This window comes from Polyodon spathula, chromosome 22 (genome assembly GCF_017654505.1).
Source record: "Polyodon spathula isolate WHYD16114869_AA chromosome 22, ASM1765450v1, whole genome shotgun sequence".
Classification (NCBI taxonomy): domain Eukaryota; kingdom Metazoa; phylum Chordata; class Actinopteri; order Acipenseriformes; family Polyodontidae; genus Polyodon; species Polyodon spathula.
In genome coordinates, this window is record NC_054555.1 from 7421457 (window position 1) to 7441668 (window position 20212).

At 40.3% G+C, this 20212-nt stretch overlaps 3 protein-coding genes across 7 annotated transcripts; all 3 read left to right on the forward strand.

Annotated features, from left to right (window-relative positions):
- Nucleotides 1-50: 50 nt before the first annotated feature.
- Nucleotides 51-11690, forward strand: LOC121297008 (bromodomain-containing protein 8-like). 5 transcript variants are annotated; one of them, XM_041223012.1, is made up of 22 exons: nucleotides 51-138; nucleotides 434-530; nucleotides 825-894; nucleotides 1160-1209; nucleotides 1301-1423; nucleotides 1676-1756; nucleotides 2015-2079; nucleotides 2205-2341; nucleotides 2645-2863; nucleotides 3389-3533; nucleotides 4034-4219; nucleotides 4791-5035; nucleotides 5322-5714; nucleotides 6068-6143; nucleotides 6852-6898; nucleotides 7145-7347; nucleotides 7652-7744; nucleotides 7857-7925; nucleotides 8029-8206; nucleotides 8417-8521; nucleotides 9518-9562; nucleotides 11012-11690. In XM_041223012.1, exons 1-22 carry the CDS (start codon nucleotides 120-122, stop codon nucleotides 11069-11071), a joined length of 2706 nt encoding a protein of 901 aa, XP_041078946.1. In that variant the 5' UTR covers nucleotides 51-119; the 3' UTR covers nucleotides 11072-11690. The 5 variants fall into 5 exon arrangements, with proteins under 5 accessions (XP_041078946.1, XP_041078948.1, XP_041078950.1 ...); XM_041223014.1 differs by having other exon boundaries at nucleotides 8417-8531; nucleotides 11012-11057; XM_041223016.1 differs by lacking the exon at nucleotides 9518-9562 and having other exon boundaries at nucleotides 8417-8531.
- Nucleotides 11691-14356: 2666 nt separating this feature from the next.
- LOC121297011 (bromodomain-containing protein 8-like) lies at nucleotides 14357-15641 on the forward strand. Its single transcript, XM_041223021.1, has 4 exons — nucleotides 14357-14572; nucleotides 14744-14812; nucleotides 14905-15082; nucleotides 15419-15641. Exons 1-4 carry the CDS (start codon nucleotides 14466-14468, stop codon nucleotides 15428-15430), a joined length of 366 nt encoding a protein of 121 aa, XP_041078955.1. The 5' UTR covers nucleotides 14357-14465; the 3' UTR covers nucleotides 15431-15641.
- Nucleotides 15642-16312: 671 nt separating this feature from the next.
- Nucleotides 16313-18829, forward strand: LOC121296873 (H/ACA ribonucleoprotein complex subunit 2-like protein). The gene is made up of 4 exons (XM_041222753.1): nucleotides 16313-16538; nucleotides 17278-17347; nucleotides 17663-17768; nucleotides 18112-18829. Exons 1-4 carry the CDS (start codon nucleotides 16385-16387, stop codon nucleotides 18235-18237), a joined length of 456 nt encoding a protein of 151 aa, XP_041078687.1. The 5' UTR covers nucleotides 16313-16384; the 3' UTR covers nucleotides 18238-18829.
- The last annotated feature ends 1383 nt before the right edge of the window (nucleotides 18830-20212 follow it).

Genomic DNA, 20212 nt, shown 5'->3' on the forward strand with positions numbered 1-20212 from the left:
AAATTGGTTGCATTGCGTAAAAAAAAAAAAAAAAAAAAAAACTACATATCCCAGAATTCTATATATGCACTAGTTCTTGTTGACCTGGATATAAATGTGTGTAGGAGCAAGAAAAGAAAATGGCAACCGGAGTGGGTAGTAAGTATTGTACAGTATATTTATATATATATATATATATATATTATATTACAAAAAATAAACACCAAAACATACAATTGTTGCACAAAACTACGGTAAACACGCAAAACGACGTGAAGTGGCGCTAAAACTGGTAGAGGAAATGCCCAGTGCTCGATATGTTTTATAAACAAGCCGTTTGTTGTGCTAGCTCAACAAACTCGTTTTCGTAAACAAAATAAGCACATTTTTAAACTGGTGTAGCATAGCAATATCCGTACATTTTAGTTTGATGTATCTTTTTTTTTTCTTTAAGAGCACAAGCTGACGAACACGGGTCCGACTGAGCCGTGGTCGATTAGGGAAAAGCTTTGTCTAGCCTCGTCGGTTATGAGGAGCGGAGACCAGAACTGGTGAGAAATCCCTCGGTTACTACAGCACAGCATGCTCTGTGCTTTTTTGGTTGGCAGATACAGGTTTGGGGTCAATTCCATTTCCAAATCCTTTTTTAAAATAAATTCCCAATTCCAGTTCCATCGAATTCGATTATTCAACTGCTTTCATTTGAAGCCAGTTTAATAGACTAACAGTGATTTCAATGTAAGGATGTAAAGCTCATTTTTTTGTCTCGTAGTCAAAGGCAAACAGTATCATTATCATTATCATTAATGCAGTCTACAATAATTCATTTTTTTGATGGTTGCCAGGGTTTCGGTTAGCAGAGCCATCAAACCATTTGCAGAGCCAGGCAGGCCGCCAGACTGGTTCTCACAAAAGGTGAGATGTATTACATTGGATGTGTTGTTTCTTGAGTTGAATTATATTTTCACAATTACTTGGCTTTCCCTTGGGACAACTTTCTGGAATTAGGAAACCAAAGGCAATGAGCAAAACAGAATTGATCTCCAAAGCTAGTGGGAGAAGACCAGTGATGATTTTCCTCTGTACACGTTTGAAATAAAGACCCTTAATCAAATTAAATATTTATGTATTAAATGTGCAGTAGTTTCTGACAAACACACGTTCCTTTTGTCCCCCAAAGCATTGCGCATCCCAGTATTCTGAGCTCCTAGAAACAACGGAAACCCCAAAGTAAGTGAGAGAGACTTTTCTTTCCTCTGTTACCCCCTTTTATCTTATATGTGAGATGTTCAACAGTTGAGCTCTGTTGTGTTTAACTCAGGCGGAAGCGTGGTGAGAAAGGAGAGGTTGTGGAGACTGTAGAGGATGTGATCGTCCGGAAACTGACAGCAGAGAGGATTGAAGAGCTGAAGAAACTGATTAAAGAGACTCAGGAAAAACACAGGTACAGTACCAGCCTGTTGGTGGTGCCAAACACAAGTGCATTGTGAACCATGTACAGTGAAAGATTCTGCAGAACTTTTTCAGAGACAGTGCTGTTGCAGACAGGGTTAAACAGTTGTCGGGGGGTTGCAGTTCAGTGTAGATGTAGAGGTTGTCATTAGGGAATGTTAGAAGTAATGAGGGGGGTAGATTTATCAATTGAAAAGATGAAATGGAGATCTATAATGTTTGATAAACATATGCCTTTACTAAGGAAACTGAAGAAAGAAGCAGAGCTGATTCAACTTGGACACCTGGACAACAAAGTAGAAGAAATCTGGAATGACATTGTCACGTAAGGATGATATGTATGTATGTATGTATGTGTGTGTGTATATATATATATATATATATATATATATATATATATATATATATATATATATACACACATACATACATACATGTGTATTTATATTATATATATTATATTTATTTCAGGTTCATTTTCAACATTGAAAGTGAGCTGCTTGAAATAATAAATCTATGTAATACATTTGTATAGGTACATTTTTATCTTCACGAGATGTATAAATTGTGTTTTAATGCAAAGGAAGAAGCAGCAGGATGAGGAAGAGGCTGAGATGAAGAAGGCAGCGACTGATGCTGCATACCAGGGTACAGTTGACCTTTTTGTTTTTTAACTGTCACTTAATTGCAGTTTAGAGGAATGATGAGGTAGCTCTGGCAGTCGTGTACAGTAGTGCTGGGGCTATAGTAACATACTTGCTTTGGTTCGCCAGTCCGGCAGGCTGCCAAGAACACCCCAAAGAGGCTGCCAAGCGTGACAGTGCGCTCACCAATAGGATCCAGCTCTCCTGGAATGGACTACCCCATGGCTGACACCCCTCAGCCAGCAGCAGACGAGGGCAACGCCAGTGTAAGTAACAGGTAGCAAGGAATTCATTAGAGGACTTCACAGGACTTGGTATCATTCACTGTCAAGTGTGTGTTTTTGGTATATTGATTTTCATTCAACTTTCAGTTATGAATAAAATAAGAGGATCCTAATAATGAGCTTAAACAGAGAAAGAAAAGCTTGATATTTAAAATAAAATAAAATCAGTAATAATACAAATAAAATAAAAAGTAGTTCATGTATTTTGGTGACCCATCAAGAAATTGAATTGAGTTTCACTGGTCTAAGCCAAACTGTTTGTTCTTTTCCTGCTCTCTTTCACAGGTAGCTCCAGGAGCTCCAGTGGTCCCTGCACCTGCCCCAGTCTTCAGGCCCGCCCCAGAGACTCCCACCCCCCCCAGCACAGCCGAGTCCAACCTGAGCTCTCTGATAGAGGACTCGCCCCAAAAAAAACATCTGGGGCAGAAGGCCACACCGCCCCCCTCCCCACTGCTGTCTGAGCTGCTAAAGAAAGGCAGCCTCCTCCCCACTAGCCCCCGCCTGGTAAGTCCAGAATGGAACAGTGCCATGTAGCCACAATACAATAGGTCTCAAAATACGTACATCCTGGGTGCAGCAGTGGAAATGTTCTTGTAGTTAGAAAAATGTAAATGTAAAGGTTACTGTGTTAAAGGATACCAGGTTCAGTAGTGATGGTTCTGTTAGAGCCATCCCAATATACCAAAACAAAATATCCCAGCAGGGAGTGCCTCTAATTCAGTAAATCCTCAGCTATTCCAGCAGCTCATATCTTACAAACAGTTTGAAATGCCCACTTCATAATTTCAGTGTTACGGAAACCACTTGGGCAAAATGCAACAGTTTCCTTCACTTTGACTTCTTAATTGGCCACCATATTGTTATTTGGACTTTGGCTTGCTTTCAGGATGATAAATACCAAATGCTTTGAGAAACGGGCTTCCAATATTCTCTGTTTAGTTGAATTATAGTTGTCCAATAAAAAAGCACTGCCTTTGCTACTAAGATTTCCAGTTATGCCACCTTTCACTGTAATTATTTTTGTTTCAGGTCGGTGAGACAGAGGTGCAGATGTCTGCAGGTCACGGTGCCAATGCAGGTGTTCACATAGAGCTGGGTGGCATGGTTCCAGGTGTGCACAGTGCAGAGATACAGTTGGCCCCTGCAGCCATCCCTGCATCACCTGCAGCCACAGGTAACCAGTGGAAGTGCAAGTGGCAGAGATTTCAACCATTATCATGTGCCACTTTGGTTCTGTATTTTGAATAGAAACCTTAATTGAGTTCTGAGGACTTACCTAGTTAACAATTTGACTAAGTTCTCCTAAGCTTGATCAGTTGCAGGCTGCTATAATTATTGTGAAAGGATCATTTTATTTAAATTTGGAATGTTTTGCCAACGTTGTATAGAAGGTACGTTTGCTAATGTCCCTGCACGAGAGGCTGAGGTCTGCAATGTTTTAAGAGAGTACCTTGCAGTTAATGCCAAAATTCAAACCTAAAATAGCTGAAGGTCTAAGGTCAGGGTCCTTGACAGCCCGTATTTAACTTCTGGACATCCTTCTGACACTTCATTTTTTTTCTCTCTAATGCTTATTGTTATTTTTGTCTTTGTTCTGTGTGACACATCACATGTGCTGCCTGTCCTGCTGCCTAATTTTAATGTGCTTGTTTTGTGTCTGCTTTCCGTGCTCAGGGGCCCCCACGCTCTCCCGGCTTTTAGAGGCAGGCCCTGTGCAGTTCACCTCGTCTCTCGCTTCCTTCTCTGTCAGCAGCGAGCCTGTCTGTGCCGTCGCTAAACCTACTGCACAGCTGCCTCTGCCAGCACAGCCCTCCTCAGAGCCTGCCTGCCAGCCTCCTGCCGAGGAGCCCCCTCCCACAGGTCTGTCTTGCCTCCTCTCTCCCTGCATGGATTAGAAAGCCTGTACTTCCCAGGGGGACCCTTTGGAGCTGTGTTTCTACTGCACTCTGGTGCATCATCTTGAGGAGCAGCACACAATTATAAGGAATTTTCTTTTGTGCGTTCAAACCTGGAAATAATGTTATATATGTAGTTCATTTGTAGATAAGGAGCCCAGTGGGCTCAGTCATCTTGCCTGTTAAATGCCAAAAAAGTAACAATTTTCGTTAAACCAGAATAGCACGTTGTTCATCGGGTTGCCAGAATGCTGTTATGGATTTTGGAAACACAGCTTTTCTTGTTCTTTATATTCAAGCAACTCCTCCTTTAACTGCGAGCTGATGAGAAGGAGGCAGTTAATTGTAAAATGTCAATAAAAAAACAGACTAAAACAGCTGCTGCGTGATACAGAAATAACAGATGTCCATGTAATGCTTGGTTTCTTTTTATTTATTTTTTGCTAAAAAGTTGTTTGGACACCTTTCAGTGGAATGCTTCTCTTTTATTGATCCAAAGAGCAGACCTCTGTAGTAAGACCTATCTGTTTTTGTAGCTAGTGAGGCTGCTGTGAAGCCGGCCTTGGAGAGCTCCAGTGACCAGGCTGTGCCAGCGGAGACCCACTCCTTAGTGCCGGGTGCCCTGAGCAGCGAGTGTGTGCCCGGCCCTGCTGTCAGGGGTGCGGCCGGGGAGCCAAAGGGGGACCTGGGCGTGGACGAGGACCTGGTTGCTGTGTCCTACATGGGGGACGAGCTGGATCTTGAGACCGTGGGAGACATCATTGCCATCATCGAAGAGAAGGTATTTCAAATCTACTGCTGTGGAGATAACCGCAGTGCTGAGTAATACAGCCAGGTGATGCTTGACTAATAACAGCTGCAGGAATGAATAAATGAGAGTTTGGGTAGCTTTTTTAAAATAAAGCCCAGACCTGGCTAGTGCACATAAACACCAAGTCGTGTGGGTATCTGCGAGTTTCCATCCCAGCCCGTTTAGAGGTAAAAAGTGTATTAAGTTGCTACGTCACCCACCCCCCTGGCTCTCCTTTACTTCACTTTTTGGTGTCTCTCGTTCTCTATCTGTGCAGGTGGATGATAACTCTGAGGCTCTGGATGCAGCAGCGGTGGAGGCAGCCCTGTCTCTGTGCGAGGAAGCCGCTGATTCACAGACGCTATCCGGGCCCTGGGAGCAGCCCTTCAAACCAGAGCAGGACAGGCTACAGCCTCCAGAGAGCACAGCACCCCCTCTTGACTGTGTGAAGAATAGCAAATCCCCAGGCACTGAAAGTGTGGAGATAAAGAAGGAGATGATTGAGGAGGAGCTAGGGAGAGAGAGCAGCTTCCCTATCGCAGTCCCTGACCCCCACCCAACATCCCACAACTCTGAGCCTCCTGCAACCACTGCACCAGAGTTCACCATCAAAACTGAGCCCGGTTTAAGTGCTGTAGAAAATGGAGTGGACATGACGGCAAGATCTGAGGTGTGTGCATAAAACTGTTATATATAAGAGGGGACAGTAGTACATTAGGTTATTTCTGCCTGTACTGAAATAAGTGCACATGCATATGTAGGGTCATCATAATTTCATTAACACACATTAATATATAAATTACTTTTTTGTGCTTATACCTAAACAAGAGCCGAAAGTTCTGTACAAGTCTAGGAAAAAATAATTCAGACTTACATTTTGAATGCGGTCCAGAGGACTTTTCTTACATGGTTACATAATGAACCTGTTTTGTAACCAAAAAAAGTAACTTACAGTAGCAGTTTACATTTTAAAGACACTGCAATTGATATCTCTTGATAAGCCCAGTTCTGTTTCTGCTCCAGGCCTCCCCAGGGGCCCATTCCTCCCCGTCGAACATCAAGTGTGGGAGTGAGGAGTCGTCTCGGCAGGACTGCCCAGGTAGGCGTCTACTCCCTGCTCCATTAGCCTGATAAGTACCTGTGGCACGATAGCGCTGTGGCCCAAGATAGTATCAGCAGAAAAGAGACTCTGGCACAAGAAGCTGCAGTAGAAGCACGTATGTGCATATTTATTATACACAAAGAAAAAAGGCATAAGGGCCAAAAATAAAAGCTTCACACAACACAATCCAATAAGTGCCTATAGGCTGGGCATTCTCCTTACCTGCAGATTCAAAATATAGTTTCAAACTCGCCTAAACTCCCTCCACAAAACAAAGGATTTCTGCCCTTTTATACATGTGGCCACTCCCCAATTAGCACTCAATTACCTAATCGCCTGTGATTGTTGTCAGGGACAGATTTAACCCCATCCCTGCTAACCTTACATTCCCACAAATTTCCATTCATTTTTTCTTATAATTTATACATTCTTATGTCATTTGATACATTTCATTAAGACTTTGTGGTTAATGAAATTAGAATAAATTATCATAACAATATAGTTAGCGAACATTTGAATATCAGGTAGATTCCAGTTAAAAATACTCTCCAAAAATTAGCAAGTAGCCTGGCCTCAAATGAGGACAGTGGCACTTAGTGGGTTAAAGGGTCTTTTTAAAAAGTAATTGAAACCTAAGCTGTTGAGACAGAAACTACATTTAGAATAACAATAGGTATCTAAACAAAATTGATTCTCCTCCTACAGATTCAATACAAGACGAGAATGGACCATCTTGTAAAGCACACCTTAAGGTAACTGATACACCTTTTAACTTTTACCCTATTAAAAGATCATCACCTTTTTTGTATTACTTGGATATTTGATAAACATCTTGTCCACTGTTGTGCTTATTTAAAGCATCAATTTGCAGTACTTGCGCCCCCTGAGTCTCTTTGATTTAGATGTGTTTTATTTTGAGTTGGAACGCCACATTGCTTTGTGAGCGTGGCACTATCTCATTGGCCGATGTGGTGTTTGGCTGATGTCACTCCTCCCAGGACCTGACGGAGGAGGATGGCTGCAGTGAGGAGGCCAGTCTGGACGAGCCGAAGGAGGAGGAGTCTGGAGAGGCATACCTGTCTGAGATGGAAAATGAGCCACCAATCAGCGAGAGCGACGATGGCTACAGCATCCACAATGCACCGCTGCAGATGCACACACTACCCGAGTCCATCCCCAGCAGCCCCGCCTCATCACAGTTGTGAGTAAGAAGAGTTGAGCACTTTGAGCCACTAGCAAGGAGAAATGTTGTTATTTTACCTTTTTAATGATCCAAGAAAATCCCATTGAGACTGACGTGTTTGATAGGGAAGACTGTACTCTAATGCAGTTGCTTGAGCTTTACATGAGATTGTCCTATTTATTTTTTACAAATACAATATATGCTATATTCATTGTCTTGTTTTCTTATTTTCATACTGATGTGCTAGTTCTGGATTGCAGTGCTTTTAGTGTCTTTTGACTGTGGACCTCCCCAATGACAATGCTTGTATGTCTTTCCTCAGCTCAGTGTGCAGTGAGGACCAGGAAGCTATTCAAGCCCAGAAGATCTGGAAGAAGGCCATCATGTTGGTGTGGAGGGCAGCTGCTAATCATAGGTAAGAGCTGATGTGACCAGAAAATCATTCCAAGTCAACGCTACTGTCACTGTGTCCATTCTAGATTTAGAAAAGATGAAAAAATACCTGTATTGTTTCTTTTAATTTGCAGATATGCAAATGTATTCCTGCAGCCTGTAACAGATGACATTGCCCCAGGATATCGCAGCATAGTGCACAGGTAAGAAATAAGCAAAATCAAACTCCTTATCCATTTTCCATGCCCTTAAGTTAATGAAGGATGATTTGCGGGAATCTTTGCTGACAATCTGTTGTTGCTTCAGGCCGATGGATCTCTCCACTATCAAGAAGAACATTGAGAACGGTCTGATCCGAACCACAGCAGAGTTCCAGCGAGACATCATGTTGATGTTCCAGAATGCCGTGATGTACAACAGCTCCGATCACGACGTCTACCACATGGCTGTGGAGATGCAGAGAGACGTCCTGGAACAGATACAGGTATGGCCAAACAACTCGCAAATGATTAGCTTCAGTTACTTTGTAAGAACATCTTAAACATGGATTCAGTTCTATTTGTTACTTAAACATTCATCAGAAAATAATCAATGAGTTGGCATGCAGTGGAGCTTGCAGAAGTGCAGTCGCAACACTTGTTCCAGCCCTGTGCACAAGTGTAATGCAGCCTGTTTTTTTGTCTCGTTTTTCCAGCAATTTCTGGCAACCCAGCTGATCATGCAGACGTCAGAGTCTGGCATCAGCGCGAAGAGCCTGCGAGGGAGAGACTCCACCCGCAAACAGGACTCCTCGGACAAGGTCGGTGTGTGTAAGTCCGTGTGTGTGCCTTTCTTTTAGTTTTCCAGAAAAATATGCATCCTCTCTGTGCTCATTTGCATAGTAGTAAAATAAGTTTGGTGTCCTATACCCCCCCACCCCCCCCCCCACCCAACGCAGTCCGGTAACAGAGTTTGTAGGTTCAAAGACACCTGTGTGCAATTAGTGTTCTTGGATTTCTGCGTTTCAGGTCATGATGGTTATAGTGGCTTTCTAAAGGGGATAAACAGGGTGTTTTGAACTACAAGGTGTATTTCCAAAGTATGTAGGACATTCATAGTTCTAGGTAAAAGAAAACTGATTAGAATGTTGGCCATACATGCCACAGGGTAAATAAAACGATTAAAAAACTGTCAAAATAAAAATTTGTAGAAATGTTAAGGATAAATGGGTTACATAGATTACTCGTTGTGTCTCAGCTGTAAACATTCGTAGGTTATGGTCTCGTGAAATTCTCATCAAAATACTTTGCTGGAATTGGATGTGTTTTTAGATGTGTTGCAAAATCTTTACATGTGCTTGACCGGTGACTTCATGCTTGCAGATTTTAAAATATGTACTGTTAAATCATGATTCTTCCTGAAGAATTTTTCCATCTTTAAGATGACAATTTCAAATCCCTAAATTTGGTTGGACACTTTTTTTCTTTTATCCATAGCAGCATGTGTTTGTATAGACATACATACATACATACATACATGCATACAAACATACATACGTACATGTGTTTTAAACTAGTGTAGTGCAATGGTTTTATTTTTATTTTTTTCTGGATTGAAGTGCGTAGCAGTGTTGTTGCTCATGAGAACAAGCTTCAAAATCTGTTAACTTATACATGTGATTTCCTCCTCTTTCTATAAAAACAAGTATATCTGTTTGTCGTTTGTGTCCTGTGTGGTGCTGTGGGTGTGTGTGTGAGTCTGTGTCTCGGAGAGATTCCGTGCAATCTGATTGGTGTTTCTGTTTGTCCTCTCACAGGACAGTGTCCCCATGGGCTCTCCTGCCTTCCTTCTCTCTCTCTTTGTAAGTATCGAATGACTGTGGCATGATTCTATTACTTGTAGAGCTGCTCAGGGATTTGAGCAATATGCCTGGGTACTGAGAGAGATGCATGCGCACACACACACCTTTGAGTGCATGTGTCCACTTTCTGTCGAATATAAATGCTTTTTAAAGAATAGAGAATACCAAGTTAAAAAGGTCCTTGGGTCACCGTTGGACACAGTGTCATCTGTCTGTTTATGGTAGTAATGTCAAAGCTGTTGGTAAGTGGCAACACTGGTTCTTGGCTGTGAAATCTGAACTGTGAACCCTCACAAAACTCAGACCACTTGGAGTTCAGGATTGGTAGTACTAAATACCACAGGCACACATCTGTTGGTAACATTCATTTGAAAGACTGTCCAGTCACACACACACACATATATATATATATATATATATATATATATATATATATATATATATATATATATATATATATATGGCAGCTGGCTCTTTGAGCTAATTATAGATAGATATTCTTGTGTGTGTCATGATCTGATGGATGTTTATGAAAATATTGTATGTATCATTGTTTGTGGTAACCACTTTTAAAGCAGAGCACCTGCATTTGGCATTCCTAAAAATGTAGTCGTGTGGGGTAATGACCAAAAAAAAAAACCTCTACTTTGCTGCATAGCCCACAGTGGAGTTTTAAAAAGTATTTTGTTAGGTAAGGTACAGTAGAGCATTAAACCAGAAAAAAAGCATAATGTGCAAGTTCCCCATCCCATCCTGTCCCATCCCTCTGTAGGAAAGGATATTACAGAAAGATGAGTACATCAGGATAGCTCTGAGCTTTACATGGCGCATCTAGACAAGTGGGAGATTAGTAGAAAGTTCCCATCAGGATACAAAGTTTTCATCGTCCAGAAATAGGGAGAGGAGAGGAGTCTGTAGAGAAGTTACTAAAAGGAGCTGTCATTGTGGAAAAGGTATGTAGTCAGTAAGTTAGAGGTCAAACCCTGTTTGCAAAAGGTAAACTATTGGCCTCTTTTATGTTTTGGTTCCTAGTGATGTACTCGTCCTGGTTTACTGACTTTTTTGTTTGTTTTTTTAATATATAGGAATGAGAAGCTATTTTTTTTTTTTTTTTTTTTATAAATCGGATGGACCAATCATGTTACCTTTGTTTTAGTTATAAGATGTAGTAAATGTTTGTGTCATCAAAAAGAGAGACTGAATAATGCTGGCACTCATCCATTACTTAAAAAGCTTAAAAAGTAATATTCAGCAGGAAGCAATTGTCATGGTTCTAGTATGTTTAACGATACAATGCGTGTAAAATATTGATATTGTTTTTATGAAATGGATACAAATGTACACAATTGCCCTATTAGTATTATTATTATTATTGTTACTATTATTATTATTACACTTTTCTCTTGTGCCTGTTGGCAATGTTTCTGACTTGTTTTCTGCTTTGTTTAGGATGGCGGGACACGGGGTCGCCGGTGTGCAATTGAAGCAGACATGAAAATGAAGAAATGAACATTTTGGCCGACCAGCAGTGTTGTTTTTACCAAATCTGACATAAGGGGGGCCTAGTTGTGAATGTCTCCAGTTCCCTGTGACAGAGAATATTATCATTGCGGTCTGAAAATCTGGGGGCTACCATATTTATAATGAAGGAGACTTGAACTGAAGCCCAGAGGCTGACATGATTACATTAAACAGCACTGCACCTGTACCAGACCAGTGCTGATGCTAGTTCTAAACACATGTAAGATGCTGTCCCTTCAAATGGAGGCATGGGCTTTAAGTGGTAGAAGGCCAGGGAAAGTATCTGACCTTTATACATTACCCCATACAGGCAGTAGTGTTTGAACTGTGGATGGTAGTTTACTGGTATGTACTTATTGCCACTGATTTGGTCATTCATAACTTTTAATCATTAGTTAAAACTAATTTGTACAAACCGGTATCCAAAAAGTTGATGATGGTTAGTTACTCTCTTGTTTCAGTTGTAACACTGCATGGAGATTGTCCAGGGGCAGTAGAGATGGGGGCTGGTGTTTTAAGAAGACTGTGCTGAAGTCAGACCAGGACATGGTCTAAATTACGAAATTCATCTCTTCAGCTTTTGCTATTTTTTTTTTTTTTTTTTTTTTTTTTTTTGTTGGTATGACTCGCATGTTTCAAGATATTGGATAAATCAACTCTGGCAAACCCCTGCTTTCAGGAGCCGAACATATTGATTATATTTACCTTGATTGTAGAGTTTTGTCGTATTTGTTAGTATTGCAGAAATGCAGATCTTATGTAAGTTTGTAAAGTATTATTGTATGTACAGTTTTTTTTTTCTATTTAAAAACAAATGTTCTTAAAAAATAAGAGTTGGTTTGTTTCATTGTTCTTTTTTTGTGTGTGCAGCAGGTTGCCATTGTTGTGTTGCTTTGATCTTGAGCTGATCCTGAATATTTACACTTTGCATGACTAAAGGAAAATAACTTTTTCTATGAAAGAGCATTGAAAACAGTAGGTACAGTGGCTCTCAAAAGTATTCACCCCCCCTTGGACTTTTCCACATTTTATTGTGTTACAAGATGGAATCAAAATGGATTTAATTAGGAGTTTTTGCCACTGATCAACACAAAAAAAGTCCATAATGTCAAAGTGAAAAATATAATCTACAAATTGTTCTAAATTAATTACAAATATAAAACAGAAAATAATTGATTGTATAACGATTCAACCCCTTTGTTATGACACACCTAAATAAGCTCTGGTGCAACCAGTTGTCTTTAGAAGTCACATAATTAGTTGAGTGGAGTCCACCTGTGTGCATTTAAGGTGTTTCACATGATTTCAGGTTAAATACAACTGTCTTTAGGAGGTTCCACAGTTGGTTAACAAAAACTACATGAAGACGAAGGAACATTCAAAGCAAAGCCGGAAAAAGGTTCTTCAAAAGCACCAATCAGGGATAGGATATAAGAACATTTTCAAGGTATTGAATATCCCCCGGAGCACAGTAAAGTCCATTATTAAGAAATGGAGAGAATATAGCACAACAATCTGTCTAGAACAGGCCGTCCTCAAAATCTGAGTATCCGGTCAAGAAGGGCACTAGTCATGGAGGCCACCAAGAGGCCTCTAAAGGAGTTACAGTCTTCCATGGCTGAGCTGGGAGACGCTGCATACGGCAACAATAGCCCAGGTGCTTCGCAAAACTGAAGGCATGTTGGAGACATTGAGACCAAATGGAATGGTCTGTTCTATAGTCTGGAGACCAAAATAGAACTTTTTGGCTTCAACACAAGCGCTATGTTTGGTGCAAGCCTAACACCGCACATCATCCTGAGAACCGTGAAGCATGGTGGTGGCAGCATCATGCTATGGGGATGCTTCTCTGCGTCAGGGCCTGGAAAGCTTGTGAAGATAGAGGGCAAAATGGATGCAGCAAAGTACAGAGAAATCCTGGAGTCTGCAAGAGACCTGGGACTTGGGAGAAGATTCATCTTCCAGCAGGACAATGACCCCAAACATACAGTCAAAGCCACACTGGAGTGGCTTAAAAACAAAAAGGTCAATGCCCTGGTGTGGCCCAGTCAAAGCCTGGACCTCAATCCAATTAAGAATATGTGGCAATAATTGCAGTGTCCAGGTGTGCAAAGCTGGTAGAGACTTATCCAAATAGACTCATGACTGTAATTGCTGCCAAAGGTGCCTCTACCAAATAGTGACTCAAGGGGGTGAATACTTATGCAATCAATTATTTTCTGTTTTGTATTTGTAATTAATTTAGAACAATTTCTAGATTTTATTTTTCACTTTGACATTATGGACTTTTTTTGTGCTGATCAGTGGCAAAAACTCCTAATTAAATCAATTTTGATTCCATGTTGTAACACAATAAAATGTGGAAAAGTTGAAGGGGAAGTGAATACTTTTGAGAGACACTGTATCAGGAAGCAACAGCAACTTTTCATCTATAGCATTGTTTGTGAAATATCTGCAGTGCAAGCAAATGCACAGAAGAGAAGGTGCAGCAGTGGCAATATTGCAAGTGCTAATAAACCTTGGTTAGCTCTTACTTATAATTTATTTATGAACTAGCCAACATCAAAAATGTAGATGTCAATCTGCAATCTATATAATGCACATATTTTTGTACAAATTCATGATGTTGCTGTATTAATTGCAGTTATTTTAAAGGGACAAATATAATGCAGTGGGCCGAGTATACCACTCAAAAAACAATCACTAGCATGCACTGCTGCATTACTCCTTCTTTAGATCTGACTTTAACTTCTTGTTTGTTTTTTTTCCAATTTCGTTCTACATTTTTCACATTCAGCTCAATACGAATCAGACATGGAGCAGAAGGAGGATTTAGTAATGGTAATCTGCTTGTGATACCAGTCTGACGAGGTTCAATACTGCCCCTTGTTTCCTAGGAATCTCATTCTGACACCGAGCAAGAAAAAAATGTGGAGAGTGGGACTTCTAGTGGGTTCCTTCCAGAACATCTGGACAGTCAGGGTTCCGAGCCAGAGGGTGATCAGGCCAAGCTAGGGGAGAGCACAGAGAGGGACAGTACAGAGAGTGACCGGCCACAGTTAGGAGAGAGACGGCACAGACAGTGAGCCCCTAGAGGAGGAGCAGAGTATCGACAAAGCTCTCGATGCCTCTCTGGAATACAGTTCACTGTAAATATTACACTGTTTACTACCCTGCGCTCAATATTAATGCCTAGTTAATAACTACTTTCATATCATGTAAAAGCCAGATTTGATCAACGTGTCTTCCTTCAATCAAGTTGTGTGTAAAATATCAAATAGAGCTCAGAAGTAATTAAGTCTTAGTAATTCAGACTTAAGAAGTTGCAATTCGCTTGATTATTCAGGTAAACCTTTATTTTTGTTTGGTTTATAGTATTAATATGCTGTTCCTTTTCCTCAGTGCAGAGTCTAGCCCGGAGAGACAGACCTGCTCTAGACAAGATAAGAAGATACTACGGCAGATATGGAATGTCATCGCCAGCCACAAGTAGGTGCAGCTTGAATTCTGTAACCATGTGTGTACTCTTGGAGTATATCAGGTGCTCCAGTGCTGTTTTGCCATATATTACTTGTACCTAAGGTCGTTCCGATGTGCAGATGGAAGAATAGATGGATAAATCTTGCTATGCAGTTTATTATTGATTTGTTGTATTTACAGGTACGCTTATATGTTCCTCAAGCCGGTCAATGAAAAATTTGCTCCAAAATATTACAGTGTTGTGAAAAGGTGAGTCTGGGTTATCTGATTTTCTCCTGTTAGTGTATTTGATGAGCGCAGCCTGACCTTGGTGGAGGCATGATGCTGTAATCTCGCTGCAGACCCATGGATCTCCTGACTCTGAAGAGGCGCGTGGCAAAGGGGCTAGTGGACACTCTGGAGGGGTTCCAGGAGGAGGTGATGCTCATGTTCCAGAATGCCATGATGTTTAATGATCCCAACAGCGAGGTGTATCGCAGGGCGGTCAGCATGCAGGAAGATGTTGTGGAGCACCTGCAGGTATGTCAGGGATTTCACAAAGCCAGCTTTTAGTTCATCATCCCTTACAATGAGGCAAAAGAGCTGGCATCAAACATCCAGTTATCAGTGAAGTATAAGATGAAAGGCAAGTTCTTTTGATGTCAATAAGCCCTTACACTCTTCCTAGCAGAGCAACTTACCACTTGACTAGGACACTGATAAAGGGATGGGAAATCTCAGAGATGACACAGTTATCCTCAACCATGCTCAAATTATGAAGATCATGTGCTGCTGCCTCCCATGTTAAGATGTTACACACACTGTTTTTAAAGCAGAAACATTGTTACACATTATATTGTTCTCTCTGTTTTACAGATGTTGATTTAAAGAGGTTGAGATGAGAATGCTGCTGAGTGCTGACGCTCTAGAACTGGGTGTGTGCTTTCTCTCTTCTTTCAGCGCACTGTTTAACCTTCAGCAGTTCTTGTGATCCTGCCCTTTTCTTCTGCAAGTGTTTATTGTTCTGAAAATATGTTATAATATACACTGTGTGCTAGAGTTTTTTAAACTTTAAAAGGTTTAAAATACATACGAAAAAGCTGGGAAAATATTTAGATTCTTTGTTATATGTTTATAGAAATAAACTAGAGTTAATAAAAAGAAAAAACTTAAGTCCTACCTTGTGATTATTGTCCAAGCAGGTAGAGACTGTGCTGTTTCTCTTGAGAAGGGGTGGTCCTTGTTGGTATTCCACATTGTAAAATTAAGGAAATTACTGTTTGTTTTGGTTCTTGTTGTCATGTTAAGCTTTTAATTGGTGTTCTTGTTATGTGTATTGTTAAATATAAATATTATTATATATATATACATACAATCTTTGTAAGATAATAATTACTGGTGTCCTCAGTAATGTAGTGCACATGTTTTGATGCAGGGCAATGTAGGTGCAGTAGGGTTGCCACTTGTACCCATTTTCCCTGTATTTTGAGAAAGGTCTCCTGGCATTTCAGTATGCCTTCCCGGGACACCTTGCTATTTTAATCTTCTGCTGCTACACCCATGTAGATAAGATTACTACAGCAATAGCAGTCCCGTAAGTTGACCACAAGTTAATAAATCAAGATAATATTACTGCAATATTAATTGGTTGTTAGTACTAATCACAAAATAACACCCAGCACAAACTGCAATATTCACTTCATGCAGTAGAGGGCTCACTGAAATAGAAGAGCTGTGTGAAGCTTGACCTGGAAGAGGAAGCAAGTGCGGTTTAGTCTGTTGCAGAAGAAGGTGAAGGATCCACGTGTGTTTTCTGTTCCGCAATATATTAAACAGGAAAAAATGACTAAAGCTAAGGAAAAAACTACAGGTGAGGAGGAGGGGAGCAGTGGGATCGAGAGAACCTACCAGCAGCTGATTACAAACCTCAACCCAATTGCTCAGCCATTGGCCTCCAGGAAAGTCACAAAGAAGATTTATAAATGCATTAAGAAAGGTAAAACTTCTTAGCGGGGGAATGCATGGTGTACGTACAGCATGCTACTACTGCCAGTACCCATCCTAGTAATTAGCATTAAATCAGGTTGAGTAGTTTTAAATCATTTTATTACATGCAATGATAGAGTTTATCGATAAGTTTGATTTTGCAGATCGCTGACGTAGTTTGTTCTATGCTACTTGCAATACACGTGCTGGCGTGAGGTACATATTACCATTAACTAGAAACGTGTGGTGTAGCTACAGCGAGGAATAGTTAAAAAGACTACGAACGATTTAGTACGATAGTTGTAACATGTAATTTAGAAACATGTGGTCTCTACAATATAAATTATAAACAAGACTTGACAATTTGGAAGGATCGCCGATTCGTCACTGCAATCAAAATAGAGGCAATTTTGTTGTTTCCAAGGAGGAAATGGTTAACAAGCCCAATAAACCCAGTACAGCTGTTAAGCACGTTGCATACACCGGAACACGAGTATTATAATGTAAGGCGCTCGTTTAGATGTGTTAATCAATACCTGCCACTGGTCTCTTTCGGGGATGAAAATTAAAGTCATATGCATAGCAGTTTCAGGTTTTATTACGAGATTGATTAGCCACTCCTAGTAAAACGAAGAATGGATCAAACTGCTATGCAGTGGTAGTCCTATTTCCGTAAACGTAAAAGAAAATCAAGAACTATAGGCTTCACTTTAAAAAAACAACACTTGGTTTGTTCCCTGTATTTGCAGCCTCCAAGTTGAAGCAGATAAGACGGGGAGTGAAGGAGGTGCAGAAATTCATCAATAAGGGTGAGAAGGGGTAAGTGGAGTAGCGAAACTTCAAATAATTGCCAGTCTCCAATACCCAGCGGTTCTGCTGGCAAATACTGTAAATAAACGTTTAATTGAAGTTTTATGATATTCTTATCTGGAGCAGTATGTTTATATTGAGTTAATTACAACCAGCTATTCAACAACACCTGTCAAATGTTCTACACATCCAATGTGAGGTTTTAAAGACGATTAAAGACCATAAAATAACTTGTATTTGGTAATTTTTGTTTTTTATTTAATCTGTTGTATGGTGGGTGTCTGCATTACAGGCTTGTTAGCCCGGTATTGTTTTGTTTTCTAGGATTGTGGTGTTGGCAGGAGATACGCTACCAATAGACGTTTACTGTCATATACCAGTGATGTGTGAAGAGAGGAACCTCCCCTATACATACATTCCATCCAAAGTGGTAAGGCTGACTAGAGAACTGGGGTAGAATTGTAACTGTTGCTGGTTGGGGTTTGGGGGTTGGGGTTGGGGGTGCCTCCCTGGTGTTTACTGACCGATGTGATTGTTGTGTCCCTTCACACCAACGAAGTATCGACATCTTCTGTGTATTTTAATGGGGTGGCCCCAGATGTCAACTTTCTAACAGTAATATGCAGTTGGCCGACTACCACTCTACTTTGGGAATACCCTTCAGCTGGATGCCCCCTGGAAATGAACAGCTAAGTAACTGAGGAAGAAAGCTGGTGTGCAGTTTAGTTCTGTCAGCGAGCATGACGTATTCCGTTCTCTCCTTGTGTTTTCAGGACCTGGGGACGTCCGCTGGTTCCAAGAGGCCGACCTGCGTGATTATGATCAAACCGCACGAGGAGTACCAGGAGGCCTATAATGAGTGCCTGGAGGAGGTGGCTTCTCTACCTCTTCCTGTGTAAACAGACCTTTTTATTGAGTACCCGGACTGTAATGCCTTTAACCTTGGGAATCCTCAATTTACACTAGCTCACATGTTCACTGGCCCAGTTAAAACCCCTGTAACCAAACAGTCTGTGTAAAAATGCTTGGTGAGATGCAGAGGGCTTTGCATGTGGGGAAGCTGTGTCGAAACTGGAGGAGAAAGAGTTTCAGAACAAGAAATCGATTTCCTTAAATAATGGAACTGTAAGAGTATGCTGTTCTGACAATCCCTGGAGTAATAAAATACTACCGCTAGAATAGACACGAAATCAACACTAGCAGAAGACCTTGGATCAGTCTCCATTGTACTCTGAGGAATGACCCAGTACCAAATAAACATTCAATAGTGCTGTGTTTAGAAATACAAAAAATCTATATGTTTTGACTAGAAGTCTTTTTCACTTCATTTGTCATTGAATATTAGTTTTGTTTTTAGTATTTCGAAATTCAGATCAAGAACTGATGAATTTCATTGAAGCTTTATAACTTTTTTTTTTAAATCATTAATTTTGCTGATTGGTTTTGATGCAGAAATGTTTTGTCAATTACAGTAAACCAGATTAATTTCTATGTACTGTGTTTGTGTTTAATCAGTTTTTATAGAAGTGATATAAGTGTCCATTTCTGTGTTGGCAGTGGTTTGTTCTTTGAACATGTGAAGCAGATTTCTCAAGACAATTCAACAGCAGGTCAAAATGCAATCTGTGAAGTGTCATTCTGATGTCCTATTTGTAACTTTTGTTAGCTGTCCGTGATACGCCATTTGCAAATTTAAAGCTGACGTAGCTTTAGTCTATACACAAATAAGCCTGTGTGATTTCATATTTCTTAAGTGACTTGTGTGGTTACTCCCAACAATGTAACTTTCCACAAATCATTTTAAAAAAAAGTAAGAAGAAAGTGATACCTGATTCGCAAATGTTTGGAGTAATCAGGATCTGGGGAAGTATGTAGGTGCCTGTCCATATATAATAATATTATTATTAATAATAATAATAATCTATTTATAGAACTAATTTCATACAGTTATACAGCAGTATATTTTAAACATACAATAAAAATTAGAATAACATGCAAATACAAATACGCTTAAAGTGGGAATTAAAAGGCTAAATTATAAAGATGTGTCGTGCCAGGGCTTAAAAATTTCCAGGGAGGGAGCATTTTTAATTGACTCGGGTAGGGAGATCCAGTCGAGGGGCTTGAACACAAAAGGCTGCTTCTCCTTTCCTCTTTAGCTTCACCCTGGGAACACAGAGAAGAGCACAACTAGCAGACCTCAATTCCCACCAAGCCTCAGAGGGAGTCAACATCTCTGAATAATAATCTGGAGCCATCCCATTTAGAGCATTATATGTTAACATTAAAATCTTAAAATCAATCCTGTATTTTACTGGGAGCCAGTGCAGAAATGCCAGCAAAGGAGTAATGTGGGCTGTCTTATTTGTTTTAGTTAAAACTCTAGCAGCTGCATTCTGCACAAGCTGCAACCAAGACATAGCGTGGCTAGTGAGTCTGGCAAAGAGGGAATTACAATAATCTAGAAGAAATAAAAGCATAGCTACATGCTTCATACATATATTTTTGCATGCATCTTGAGAACCATTATTGATAGTATTGTAGGGATGTGTGTGTGTCACACTTAGCAACTTCACACTACAAGTATTAGCTGTGAAGTCAAGAGGACAGATAGAAGAAGCAGGTTCATGTCCTAGATTCTCATAGGTGATGGTATTTACAACCCCCCCCCCCCCCCCCCCCCCCTGGACCATTTAATAAATAGCTTTTCCCACTTTGTAACCCTTTATTTGTATTCAGAATTTTCGATTATATACACACACTGAGATTTGGTATGGTCTACCAGGCACTCGGCTTCATGTAAATGGTATTTATTTTTGGTCAATATAAAATATTTTTCAACATTGTTTGTTTGTTTTGTTATTGTAGTTTATT